This window comes from Amborella trichopoda, chromosome 4, assembly GCF_054954075.1.
Source record: "Amborella trichopoda isolate Santa Cruz 75 chromosome 4, AtrichopodaSantaCruz75HAP2 v2.0, whole genome shotgun sequence".
Taxonomy (NCBI): Eukaryota; Viridiplantae; Streptophyta; class Magnoliopsida; order Amborellales; family Amborellaceae; genus Amborella; species Amborella trichopoda.
In genome coordinates, this window is record NC_142339.1 from 54,543,639 (window position 1) to 54,558,219 (window position 14,581).

General features: G+C 35.5%; 1 protein-coding gene across 1 annotated transcript; it reads right to left on the reverse strand.

Annotated features, from left to right (window-relative positions):
* Window positions 1–1,543: 1,543 nt before the first annotated feature.
* Window positions 1,544–9,606, reverse strand: MIPS2 (myo-inositol-1-phosphate synthase 2). Its single transcript, XM_006826921.4, has 10 exons — window positions 9,230–9,606; window positions 8,659–8,727; window positions 7,954–8,089; window positions 6,745–6,992; window positions 5,602–5,828; window positions 5,359–5,474; window positions 3,342–3,518; window positions 2,498–2,686; window positions 2,301–2,363; window positions 1,544–2,031 (listed from the first exon to the last, which is right to left on the reverse strand). The coding sequence occupies exons 1-10, from the start codon at window positions 9,415–9,417 to the stop codon at window positions 1,912–1,914; spliced, it is 1,533 nt and encodes a 510-aa protein (XP_006826984.1). The 5' UTR covers window positions 9,418–9,606; the 3' UTR covers window positions 1,544–1,911.
* Window positions 9,607–14,581: the final 4,975 nt, after the last annotated feature.

The following is a 14,581-nucleotide window of genomic DNA, read 5'->3' on the forward strand; positions in this document are numbered from 1 at the left end:
AAATTCATTATTCAGTTTCATCACTATCATTTTTTTTGCTTTATAATCACCAAAGGGCACTGATTTTATACAACCGTTGTATGTTAATATGATGTAACAACATTAAAACACCATCTTATGGTCATTTGTTTGAACCAAGTTTTGAAATATACACTCATTTCTGAACAATCACCAAAAAAAAAAATTGAAAACACAAACCACCAATTTGTTACCTGGAGCTAGAATTGCATTTTTTGTGACGGATTTTGAGGTACAGCTTCTCCTTTTATCCCAATCACTGTAAATTTCTTTCTCATACATATCATTTGTCCTTATATTTCGACGGGCCTAGAATTTATTATTTGAATTTTATATGATCGCTGCCGCATATCAATGAAGTTGAAAGGCAACTTCTATAGGACAACAGTAAAACCAACTTTGTTCTATGGAATAGAATGTTGTATAGACAAGAAAACAATATACTCATAAAATGAATGCTGCGAAGATGAAGATGTTGAGATGAATGAGTGACAAAACAATATGAAATAGAATTCAAAATAAATCTATACGAGAGAATTTAAACGTGGCACTAACAGGTGATAAAATGTGAAAGAGTAAAGTAAAATGGCATAATCATGTATGACACCGACCAAATAAAACATATGTTAAGAGATGCGAGTTAGTTCAAATAAAAGAATTAAAAAATTGAAAAGAATAAAAAGTAGACCCAAAAAAACGCGATTGAAAATCTATTGAGAATATGGTTTTTAATAAAGAAAAAGATGATGATAGGAGTTTATTATTTGAATCATAATAGAAATGCTTGTGATACTGAGGGTCTACCAAAACTCAAAACCATTATAACCCGAAGCCATTGTTAAAGAGCAGTGATTTCATACAACGGTTGTATCATAATATAATACACTGGCACTTAAAAAAACTATGTTTGTGGTATTTTTTATATGACCTAAATTTTTGCACTCTCTTCGTCTCAATAATTAATCCAAAAAAAAAAAAATCAATTTAAACTCTAAATATGATCAAAATAAATCCCCTCTTAAAATAAATCTAGACCATTCATTTGATGAATTTCAAAATCTTGCCCATTATAAACTCAAAATCATTTTGTTTTTTTTTTTAACATTGTTTATCTCATAATAATAAAACCATCCAAAAAAATTAAAAAATGAAAATATCATTCTAAACCCTAAATCAAAGCATCTTGTAAAAAAAAAAAAAACCTAAAAAAAAAATGTATATTTCAAAATTTGGATCAAACTAACAACCATACCATAGTTTTGAAAGTGGTTATATCATATTACTATACCATACCATAGTTTTGAAAGTGGTTATATCATATTACTATACGATCATTGCATGAACTCATTTGTTTTGTAGCATATATACAAATCGTTAAAACACTATGACATTCCAAACAATTTGTTATGTAGGACAAAAATAAGGCTCCTCTAAGAGGAACCCACCACTTTGTTATTCTAAAAAACACATGCCTTTCAAAACTAAATTTAAGAAACTTTCAAGAGGTAAATGAAGGGCCAGGAGGTCCACAATTAAATCCATTTTTTCCATATCTAAAATGGAGCCTACAACAGCAGCCTTGAATACATTCCAGATTGAGATCCCAAAAGAAAACATTTTCTGTACTTCTTACTTATTGTATTATACGGATATAAAAGGTGAGCCCTCAGTCACTCAAAATAGAAGACACAGACATAGAGGAGGGACCACGATAACTTGCAAACCATCTGAAGACATGACAAGAGACGACCTTGGCAATAACCACCCAGCCATATTATTTGTTCAAGCTTTCAAAATCACGGACTACTCCTCCTCCTTGTACCCGCACGACCACATGAGAAATGAAGCAAAAAAAAGACAAAAAAAGAAGGGAAAAATATGTAGAATTCCCCTCTACTTGTACTCGAGTATCATGTTGTTCTCAGGGGCCAAACCAATGCAGGCCCTCATAATGTTCTCAAGCATTGCCCTTTGCTTGGAGAGGGCATTCACCACTGGTGTACCAGGTGGAACCTAACATATTCAATTTTTCCAAGAGCCTTAGTTAGAAACTGATTCCTTTCTTCATTACCAATAAAAAAAAATTGTGCTTGATATAAATAATGCAAAAAAAAAATTAAATATAACTTTGATTTTGTCTCTTAATTGAAAAAAAAATTCAGATCTTCTGATCATATTCATTCATGAAATAATGTCAATTAGATTGTCTAACCCTTTTATGTATACTTTTGATCTAGTCTAATTCTCCTAAAACTTCGGTTATAATGTTATAACAAACTTACCAAGGGAGCTTTGGTGAGGTAGCTAAGGATGGTGGCAACCGGGTGGAAGGAGTGGAACTTCTCCTGTGAGAAATGCAATAAAACATCATTACCAAAGTTAATTTTCAACAACCAAAAACACCATTTCGCCTGATATCGGAAAAATATTGGGAGCAAAAGGATTGACAAAATTAAGGGGAAAGGGGATGAATGTACACCTCTCCATGTGCCTTGAGTTGAATACGGGTGCTCAGCTCAGCGAGGAGGACGAGGTCGAGAATGATCGGAGCAGCGAGGAGTGAGTCTTCACAAGTGTTGTGCAGAACAATGGTGCTCTTCCCACCCATGAATATCTCGGAGGTGTACTCATCCATGGCCCTCTTGCTATCACCCACATAGGGCACGTACTAACAAACCCAAACAACCCAACCCATAACGGAACCAGTCATTACCAAGTTGAGAGAGACAAGATCCAACTCCTAAAAGATAAGGTGTACTGACGTAGAAAATTTGAACTTTAAAATCACAGAGTCACGGAAAATAGGATAAGAGGTAACTTTCAGATAGCTAAAGGTGTAAATTAGACAGGAAAATTGGATAAGAGGTAACTTTCAAATGGCTAAGGGTGTAAATTGGTGCGTCCGTCGTAAAGTTCAAAAAAATTTTATTTGAATTATCTTTAACTTGGAGATGTACCAAAAATGATTAGCCTTATCATAAATTTTTTTTTTTGTTAAGTAAATAAAAAAAAATAACTCTATTGAATTGTAAATAAATGAATAGAAGAATATCTTTTGTTTTCAGAAGTAAAACTTCAAATCAACAGGATTTGAGCTCAAATTTAAAAATCAAATTGTTTTTAAAATGCAAAACTTAGTGTATCTTTCAAAAAATTAGCCCGAAGGATTATATTTAATGGGTCTTAGTTTGTTGAAAAAAAAAAACATTACAAGACTGCAGAATTCGGAAACTCGCTTTAGTTAAGTGCCCCGGATTCTGGGTCTTGCTCCATGCGATTCCGGCACCGAGAGAGAGAGAGAGAGAGAGAGAGAGCATATACACCTTGATGACGATGACGTGGTCAGGGTGCTCTCCAGGCTCGTACAAGATGCCGTTGCTGGAGACCATATCATCCACAACGTTACTCTTCGATATCTCCTTGGACCTGAACGTCTGTGGCGCTGACAAATTCATCCCATCGTTGTTCCCGAGGTGATTGTAGCTCACTATCGATGTGGGCTGTTTGTTACACCAACCAACCACATTTATCACAATCCTTCTCTCCCACTATAAACCATTTTAGTACCACATTCACCGCTCTCTGTCTATATCAGACGCCTGACTTTTCTCTCTTTTACTGGGCCCACGCCCAGGGCTCAGGCTAACGTGGACCGGACCAGACCAGGGACCACAGCGCAGGACTAGGGCCATGCAGCAGCCAGGGACTAGGTCCGGTATAAATGCCATGCAGCCAAGAACTAGTTCCGGGCTAAGGCTAACGTTCCCTATTTAGGCTCTCCTCTCTTATCAAGGGTTCGCAAACTAAGCCAAACCAACTTGAAACCAGCCGGTCCCATCCAAACTAGGCACTAGCCGTTTGGTTTGGATGATTTTGGTCAGGGTATTTTAGAAAATATTCAAAGTCATTTATATAAAATAGTATTTTAGAAAAAATTCAAAAAAGTTCTCATAAAATTTTAAAGGGAATGGTATTTTAGAAAAAATTCAAAAAAGTTCATATAAAATCTTACAGGAGAAGCATACAAAGTTCTCACAATGCATCTTGACCACTTGATGTTGAGACCATACAAAGTTCTCACAATGCATCTTGACCACTTGATGTTGAGACCATTGTACAAGGTGGTCACAATTGATGACATCAGGTGGCTCATGGATGGTTGTAACTAATAGTGACCACCACCAAAGACAAATGGTCTCATTGTATACAATTTATAGGGTGTAATTTCCATACGGATGGATCCGTAGGTGCAGGTGCACCTTCAAATTTTATCACGGTATGGTACGTAATTTTGATGCAAAATATTTTTAAGATTACTTCAAAATCTATTTTTATATCTGATTATAAAATTTTAAATTTTAAAAATGATTAAAATCAAGTAGATCTATAAACATATATGAAAATCTAAAAAATGGACAGTATAGATAACATATTGTAAAATACACTATTTTTCATGGTCATCCATCTCAATGTCTAGATCATCACTCAAAGGGTTTTTCAACATTAACACCACCTTTTCAGATAGATTTTTGAGGTGCATTCGTAGCTTTACAGGTTGCAACCTTATATAAACTTTTTCCCTGTTCAAAAGGTAAGATATTTGTGTGTAATGTATTTTTGAATATTTATCATTTCGACAAAAATTATAAAGGTATTCTGACCAGGAATATATATCTTAATATTTTCCCAAGGCCACAAATCAATTTTTTAATATCCATTTTTTATTAATTTTAGATTTTCATAAATTTTCAACCATGTACATGCTTTAAAATATTTTTTGCCATTTTTTTATTTTTTTAACACTCTTTGGACGGATTTAACTATCGGTTGAATTTACCGGCAACAAAAACGGGCCATTTGGCCTTTTTCAAGGCTGGTTCAATTATTCGAATACTCTTATTCACTTGTCAAGAGAATCTCTCACTAAGACTAGTGTTCCTAAAATTGAATCGGAACTGTTAACTAGACTTAGGTTTGAAAGCGGTTTAACCGATCTAACCAATAAACCAACATGATCTAACCAATAAACCAACATATTCAACCGCTCTAAAAGGACCAAGTTCCAAACGGAGTAAAAAAAGTGTTGAAAAGAAAACACATAAAGAACGAACAAATCAAATTCTTTATTTTTGAAGATTTATATAATTTCTTTTTAATTCTTTTTTTAAATACCGGTTGATTACCCAAAACCAGAATGGCCGATTCTGGTCTAACTGCACGGTTAATACGGTTAATGGTTAGATCGAACGATTTTTGCAAACAACACGATTAATACGGTTAATGGTTAGATCGATCGATTTTTGCAAACAATGCTAGGAACCACTCTCTATATATAGAAACCTTGATTCCAGCGCCCACAAGGAAATCAACGAGCACAGACTTCATCTTGGTTTGCCCACTCTTGAAATCGTCGCCCCCAATCAAGCTGTTTGTCTTTATGGCCAGCTCAATCAAACCTGAGTAGCCCACACAAACCCAACAAAATTCAAGCCCAAATGTCCCAACAAATAAAACTGAAAACATCAAAGGGTCTAACTGTTTCAACCACTTTAATTCATTCCTTTCTTATTAGAGTTTGATTACCGGGTACGAAAGTGTTTTGGGGGCTTCCATTGATAAAGGGGACGTTCTCTAAGACGCAGGCCATGGCGTGGAGGGTGGAAGGGGAGATCTCGGCCTCGTTCCTATCGACGGCGGCCAAGAGGTTCTCCATGGTGTCGTTGAGGCCCTCCACCACATCGCTGTATCTCTCTGTGTTGGCCGTCCATAGCACCACCACCATATCCACTTTGTTCGTCTCCTTGAATTCCCTACAAAATAGCTCAACAAAAGAGAGAGAGAGAGAGAGAGAGAGAGAGAGAGAGGGAGAGAGCGAGAGAGAGTTACAGTTATATTCGTAAGATAAAAGAGAGGATTAATTAGAGGAGAGCATTTGAAATCAGTCGTAGACTTGCAAGGAAATGTGGAAAAAGAGCAGACACAATTCTTTGGGAAAGAGTGAAGATGACTAGCAAAAGTCACAAATATCAAGACAAAGTTGAAAAACCTAGACAGAGGAAGGAGAGAGACGTGCAACACTTGCACTCTCTTACAAGGACGGGCGGCAATGGGTTCGATCCGGCTGGACCTGGACCCAAACTCGAACCGTATTCAGGTACAGTTTTTCGATCAGGATTCAACCCGTTGGGTCCAAAATTGGACCCATACTTATATCCGTCTGGTTATCAGGTCTATACGGTCAAGTCCGGAGTTTGGTTGGATCTATTGCCACCCTTATTATAAGCTTTTTTCCTCATTATAAGCTTTCGTTTTTCTTTTTTTACCATCATATACATTATAAGCTTTCGTTTTTCTCTTTTTTTACCATCAGACAACAAGGTCACTATCACTTTTCATGCTGTTTGATTTGTCTTTTAATAAGCAGAATAAGAGTTTTTATTGTATATATTCCTTAATACACCCAAACAAATAGAGTTCGAGGTATTTTATCTCCAACAAAGGTACGGATCGGGTCCAACCAAACCCAGGCAGATACAAATAGTGTTCGGGTCGAGGTTTTGGACCCAGACCGGTCCAGGGTAGGGTCTAGGTCCATTGCCACCCCTACTTTAAAGGGAAAAGGGAAGCCTATAGAGACACGTGCGACACCTGCACTCTCATAAAAGGGAAAAGGGAAGCGTAGAGAGAGAAAGTGACGAGACTTAGCATTTGGGCATTGGAGATTACCTTATGTCATTGATGATCTTTTGCACCTGCTCCTTCTTGGTGCCCTTGATGACATTGTTAGCTCTAGAGCCCTGGTTCGCTGCTATGAAGTCGGGATCATAGATACCAGGAAGAGGAACCATGGACTCCATGTACGGCCTCAGCTGCCTTTGAAGATCGATGTCCAGAACCTTGGCTCTAGCCATGGAGTCAGCCAGGTTCATGTCGCTTATGTCCCATCCCCCCAAAACAATGTCATCTGGGTTCACCTGTTTTTTTCCATGTACAATTCAATGTCGGTCATTCCTTCAATTAAACCGCCATCACATTAAAAACTTCACTTTATTAGCTGAAAATCTCCCTCTATAGAATTAGAAACTTTAGATTTATTTGTCCTTAAATGTGCAATTCAATGTCAGTCATTCCTTCAACTAAACCGCCATCACATTAAAAACTCCACTGTATTAGCTGAAAATCTCCCTCTATAGAATTAAAAACTGTAGATTTATTTGTCCTTAAATGTGCAATTCAATCTCAATCATTCGTGAAATTAAACCGCTAGCTCATTAAAAAGTTCTATTTATGAGCCGAAAATCTCTCTCCTCTCTCTCTCTCTATATATATATATATTAATGCTGAAATTAAACCGTTAGCTCATTAAAAAGTTCTCTTTATGAGCTGAAATTTATCTCTTTCCGCGCGCTCTCTCTCTCTCTCTCTATATATATATATATATATTAAAATGCTGAATCAATTTACTAGATTGATCACGATTTTATTTTGTATCTAAATTTTAATATTTTTTATAAAATTTAAATAATGTAAAATTTTAAACGGTGATATTCAAAAAATAGGACAATTTAATAAAAATATAAAAAAATTATTTACAAAAAATAAATTAACCAAAATACCCTAAAACAATTTTAAGATATTTTGATTTTTTTTTTTTTTTTTTTGTGAATCACATCCTAAATTTCAAGTTATTTCGATTCAAATAGAAAGCATTCAAGTTCAAATATGAAATAAGGTTGTGATTGGGAGATCGACCCAGATTCAATCGGCTCGACCCAAATTCAATAGGCTGTTTCATATGAGCTCACTAAATCTTTGAATTTTACATATATATATATATATATATATATATATATATATATATATATAGAAATTCACTTTCTGAGCTGAAAATCTCTCTCTCTAGAATTGGAAACTTTGATCGGTTTGGATGTTCACCATGGGGAGTAGGCTCTTGAAAGGAGCGTACATCTCCTCCCCATTGAAAGAGCCAACCCTGATGGTCGATGCCTGGGTGAGCGACCCAAAATAGTTGGCCTGCTGCACCTTGTCTTTGGTTGCCCATGATATTCCCCTGCATTTCCAACACATCAAAAACCATTAACCAATACCAAAATTGCATACCCAAAACCAAAGGCAAATGTTTCTGTGAGCCATTGACTATATAGATCCGACATTTTCGAATATTTTATTTTAATTTTTTTATAAATTATATGGATATATAAAATTTGGCAGGTGCCATCATCTCACCTGGGAATTGGGGGGCCCCCAAAAAAACATTAAAATAATATCTTGGCTGCTTTACTCGAGAAATAGTAACAGACATTTTTATTTTGACTGTTTCACTCGAAAAATAGGGCATGAAATCCCAATCTCGTTTTTTGGTGTGTAAATTAGGCACTTGACTCCAGAAAATGAAAACCCAAATCGAGGTTAGGGTCCATTTTCGATGAGGAGAAAAAGTATTTAGGAAGAGGCCCACTTTTAAGCCCAAGATTCATTGAAACAGGCGACTGTTGATTTAAGTTATGGAAATCAGGCTAAAGTTATGTATTTTCACAATTTAATAAACAAAAGTGAGTAAAAAGAGTAAAAGAAGAAGAAAAAAGTGAATAAAAGTAAAAGGAAAAATGAGAAACCTACTCTCGGTTGGCAATTACTCCAGCGGTGATCGTAGAACCGTTGTTTCCACCCCAACCCACGAGCATCACCCTGCAAAAACATCACTCTACTATTCATTTCACATAAATTGGCGGCTCAGAGTCGCACGCTATTGGGTATGTTTGTCATTACAAGCAAACGGCCCATAAGCATGAGCTACATAATCGGAGAGAGAGGACTTGGTCATATGAAGAGAGAGCGAGTATTTTGGGCATCTAGCTCGCCACCCAAGAGAGAAATCGAGAGACTAATCGTTTTTAGAGAGAGAGAGAGAGGGAGCGAGCCCTGTTCTGTTCCTGATAGGAACAAAATCTAAAATAGGAAAGTTTGTTTTACAAGGTAGGAAAGAGATATTGCTCTTTCCTATCCTGTAATATAAACTTTCCTATTTTAGATTGCTCTTTCCTATCCTGCAATATAAACTTTCTTATTTTAGATTGCCCTTTCCTATCTTGTAATACAAGCCTTCCTATTTTAGATTTCGTTCCTATCGTTTACCACATCCTCGCTGTACCATAAACAGAGTTAGAGAGAGAGAGAGAGAGAGGATTACCCTAGCTTGGGAACACGAGTGTCCGTGTTGAAGTGGTATTTGACAGTCTTGGGCTTAACCACCCATTCATATTTGCCATTCCTATTTTCATGAACAACCTCAGTCGTCTCATATTCGTACACCGATTCAATCTTATCCTCTGTGTACTTAACATTAGGGCTCTCCACACGAAAGCTCTCAATAAACATCTTCTCTCTAAAATTAAAACCACCAAAAACTTGTTATATTTCAATCCAAGAAAACACAACACAACGAACGAGAGCTGCTCTCTCTGTTTCTTTTTTCGTTTTTCAGTACAGAGAGCGGCTCTCTCTCTCCCTCTCTCTCTCTCTCTAAACAATCGTCCCCCAAGCCCTCGCTCGCTTTCGCTTGCGCCTGGCGTTGCGATACCCATCCCTCTATTTATAGGCTCGAGTGCCACTGTAGTGACACGTGTCACACCGTGATTGGGAACCGTACCTGCATTCATGGCTCTCGCCCTTGCACATATCAGCCATGCACTAGGGGCGAGTGCCTTCTTCCACTTGACCACCCGTGCGAACGACATGTGTGGCTTTCCACTGTGACACGAGCGCGGACGTGCGGGAGTGGTAACACTCGTGGAACGCAGCATCGTGCGACACGAGGCCCTGGTTCAGTAATCGTACGGTAATAAGGAGCCCACGTGGACGGCAGGGAGTCCCGTGAAACTGGGATTAGGGGATCGATCAGAGGTCTTCTGCCACGTGTCGATAGGGTGGTCCTTGTCCTTGATGGGGTTTTCGAAATTCTGAGGTCGAGATTTAAAGGGGTCTCTCAGAGCCTGACGCCGTCGGCGTGCATAACTCTCGCAGAAATTATGATTTCCTAAAATGCCCCTTTTCTATTCAAAATGCCTTCGGTTTTGTACGTATGAGTTTCCAACATGGGCGTGCGTGCGTGAGTGAGTGTGTGGAAATTGAACCATTTTTAAGGCAATGCCCATAAATCTCTTGTAGTAGTACCCTCTGCGAGTGTAAGAAGAGTCGAACCGGAATGTGAATAAAAACTTAAGCCTCAAAGTGGTTCGACTGATTTAATCGATAAACCAGTCTAAGTGGGCAGGTTTTGGGTATTCAAAAAAGTATTTGAATATATATATATATATATATTTAATAAAATATATTTAAAGCGTGATTAAACAAAATACATGTAAGTGAAGTTGAAAATTAATGAAAAAATAAAGTTTCACGAACAAATTTGTACCCAAAAAAAGTTTTAAATTTTTTTAAAAAAGATGAAAAAATATAAAAAAAAATATTAATGGTCAAAATAATTTTCAATCTTTGTTAAAATGAGTATAGCAGAGATGAAGATATCGAGATGGATGAAGGACAAAAAGGAATAGATTTCGAAATGAATCCATTCGAAATAATTTAGGTGTGCCATCAATAGGCAATAAGTTGAGATAGAGTAGAATTAGGTGGATTAGCCATGCGTAGCGCTGACTAAATACAACACTTGTTAGGAGGTACGATTTAGTTTATTTGAAAGGACTAAAAAAGACAAAAAACGAGGTTGGAAGTATTTCGGAAGGAAATGGAGACTTATATTTTTACTGATGATATGACTTTTAATAGAGCATAGATGGACCAAGATTTGTGTAATCGAACCCAATTAAATGGAAAAAAACTATGACGACGATGCCAAAATGATGAAAGCTTATATATATATATATATATATTAATGATCATATACGACCCTCTCTCATCCATGTGTGTAGGACCCTAAAGGATCACCATTAAAGTTGGCACGAATCTTTAAAAAAATTATCACGTGGATGTGAGACTTGACTTTGCTAGATATTTGTGCTAACTTTAATGGTGATCCTTTGAGGGTCCTACACACATAGGTGGGAGATGGTTCTATAAGATCTTTAAACAAAAAATTTTATTTATGAGATTTTATATTATTTTTTTAATTTTTTTTAAGAGAAATGATACTATGAGACCCTCCTACACTCATGTATGTAGAACTCTAAAAGATCACCATCAAATTTGGTACATATCTCTAGAAAAATTATCACATGGGTGTGAGACTCGATTTTTTTAGATATCTGTGTCAAATTTAATGGTGATCTTTTGAAATACTATACACATAGATGTAAAAAGGTCTCGTAAGATCATTACTCTTTTTTTAAATACTTGACAAATTTACCAAAACCGTTCGAAATCAGAACCTAACAGTAGCCAGATTCGATGTAACCGGACGGATAAAATTTGAACCGCGAAATTTTCCTTAGTTGTTCTCTACTTTTTCCGGCATTAATTTTGCTCCTCTCACAATACCTGAAATTCCCCATAATGAACTTATCTTCTATCCAATAAGGTCCAACATTGAAATACGAGAGCATGAGGAAGTGTGCAAATGCGAAATTTGTTGAAGTTTCGGTGGCATTATACGACTTGGTAGACCCTCGAAGTGTGTAGAATGAATGATGCAATCAGAGAAAACCACAGTGAGCGTGGTGCCCACCAAAACCCATGTTACGTGGGACCCACGCTGGAAGACATGCCTCCCATGAATACAAACCCGGTTTTAACCTCTATCCCCATTTTTGCTGCACTTTTTCGAAATTTCAGGGAGCTCCCTGTTTTGCCCACGCCGCTCCTCCCTCTAACCCAAATACAAGCCGCCAAAATCCGAAATTCCAAATGGAATTTCGACTAAGCGGTGGTAACTAGCGGGTTGATCCTAGGGTTGGCGGGCCATCCCTACCTAGGTTACCAACTGTGCTTGAGGGCCTGGTTAGGGTTAGTGCCAACCCTGTTCAGCCTTTAACCCTATACAATTTTTTTTTTTTTTTGTTTATTTTTTTAACGTTAAATTGTAGAAGTTAAAGAGAAATGAGTATTATCTTTTTATTTTTTATTTTTGTTTGTTTTAAGCGCAGCCCACCCCAACCAATCCTATAGCGACAAGGGTAGTCCTATAGGGACAAGGGTAGGGCAAAGGGCCAAGATTGGCCAAACCCAACACAAGTCTTAACAAACGATTGCCCCTCCCATCAAATTTCGTCAAATATTTATTAAAAATAAGACATGTCAATTTTGAAAAGACGATACAATACTGTACTCACACGTGATTTTTATTATCTTTGCTTCTCTTTTCACCAACAATGTGCAAGATCAAAAGAGTCCGTGCTGGTTTATTTAAGATGGGCGTGCTATCTATATATCGTATAAGTCACTTTTTTTATTGTCTCCAGATGGGTCCAAAGGATCAATGATTTTTTACTCTTTCTCCCTATTTCAGACCTCCTTTTGTTTGAGAGCTGAGTTAATGTGTCCATATCCCCATCTTCTAGGAAAAAATAATGAAGATGGTGAACACTGTTAAATCGTCGTATCTCCATCTCAAAAAAACAATTCAGTTTTTTTTTTTTTTAAAAAAGAGCACTTTTTGACTCCCCAAAAGTGAATATTGTAATCAGATATGATTTTGATGGGCGCACTTTAATCCAATTGTATTTTTACCATGTAAAGTGAACCAATTTTTGGAAGATTTCCGGTGAATTTACCTTCTTTTTCACATGGGTGTTGGTAAATTTAACATTGGGAATGGAGCTGAGGCTTTAAACAATCAAAATAAAGCGCATTTTCAAATAGTATCGAGAACTATGGTTTCAATACTGAAAATTATTGTGATAGCCTTAAAATATATTTTTATATTTAATTATAGATTTAAAGCTTCAAAAATAACGTAAATCAAGCACATTTATAAAAACTTGAAAATATTGAAATTGACGGTCCAAACATGCGATACAAGATTCACTAAATCCATTTTTTTCTCATGTCCATGTATTTTGATATAGAGATAATCAATTTTGAGGATATTTGGACGTCAAAACAACATCTTCTATAGCCTCGGCTCTATGTAAACATTTTCCTTTTAAATTTCAGTAACTATTGTTCACAAATTTGGATGGAAACCTACTAAAGAAAGTAGTACACAAGTTTGGCGTGAACGCCAATACTAACGGTGGACCCCACAGCAAAAGTAGTACGAAATTTTTTAGTGAAGTCCACAGGGTTTCGTGGTCTTGAGTCCTTGGCGAGGTATTTTAACTTTGCAACTCAAGGTCCGACACCTTGGAAGCTATGTTGAGTTTATAGAACATATGTTTTAAATTTGTATAACATAAAAAATTCGGGGATTATCAATAAATCCATAATCATACTTAGCAAGTGGGCATTATCAATAATCGGCTCACCATGAAATCAAAAACTAATCGTTTTTATTTTAAAAAGTCAGATAAAAATAGCGGGCAAAAATATGGATCGGTAAAAATACTTTATGTAAAGAGATAGATAATATATCGGACTAAGCTCAAAAATCGAAGTAAGAAAATATGATATATTTAAAATATTAGAAATTTTGAAACTCTAAATATATATATATATATATATGTCACTCAATATAGAAACTCTAAATATATATATATCACTCAATATAGAAACTCTAAATATATATATATATATATATATATATATATATATATATATATCACTCAATATAGAAACTCTAAATATATATATATATATATATATATATATATATATATATATATATATATATATATATATATATATATATATATATATATATATATATATATATATATCACTCAATATAGAAAAAATTAATAGCAATGAGGAGTAATGCTTTCACTCCATATATATCACTCAGTATAAAGACCTCCCTATAAATATAAATTTCAAATATTTAATGTGATATATCTCTAAATCATAAGATAGTTATCTTCGTCAAGATAAGTATGGGGTAGGTGAATTCAATTTTCATCTTTCTTAAAAAAAAATAGTCCACCCTATACTTGCTAACTATGGTCTACCCATAACCATCCAAAAAAAAGAATATATCGGACTAGGCTCAAAAACTTGGAGTAAAAAATATGATATATTTAAAATATTAGAATTTTTGAAACTCTAAATATATATATATATATATATATATATCACTCAATATAGAAAAATTAATAGCAGTGAGGAGTAATGCTTTCACTCCATATATATCACTCAGTATAAAGACCTTCCTATAAATATAAATTTCAAATATTCAATGTGATATATCTCTAAATCATAAGATGGTTATCTATTCTTCGTCAAGATAAGTATTGGGTAGGTGAATTCATTTTTCATCTTTCTTAAAAAAAACTAGTGCACCCCATACTTGCTAACTATGGTCTACCCATAACCATCCAAAAAAACACGCATCATATCCATAGCAGAGAACTAGAGAAAGTTTCGGGAGAATAGAAATAAAAATAGAAATTTTATAAAACAAGAAAAAGATATTGAACTTTTTTTAAAAAAA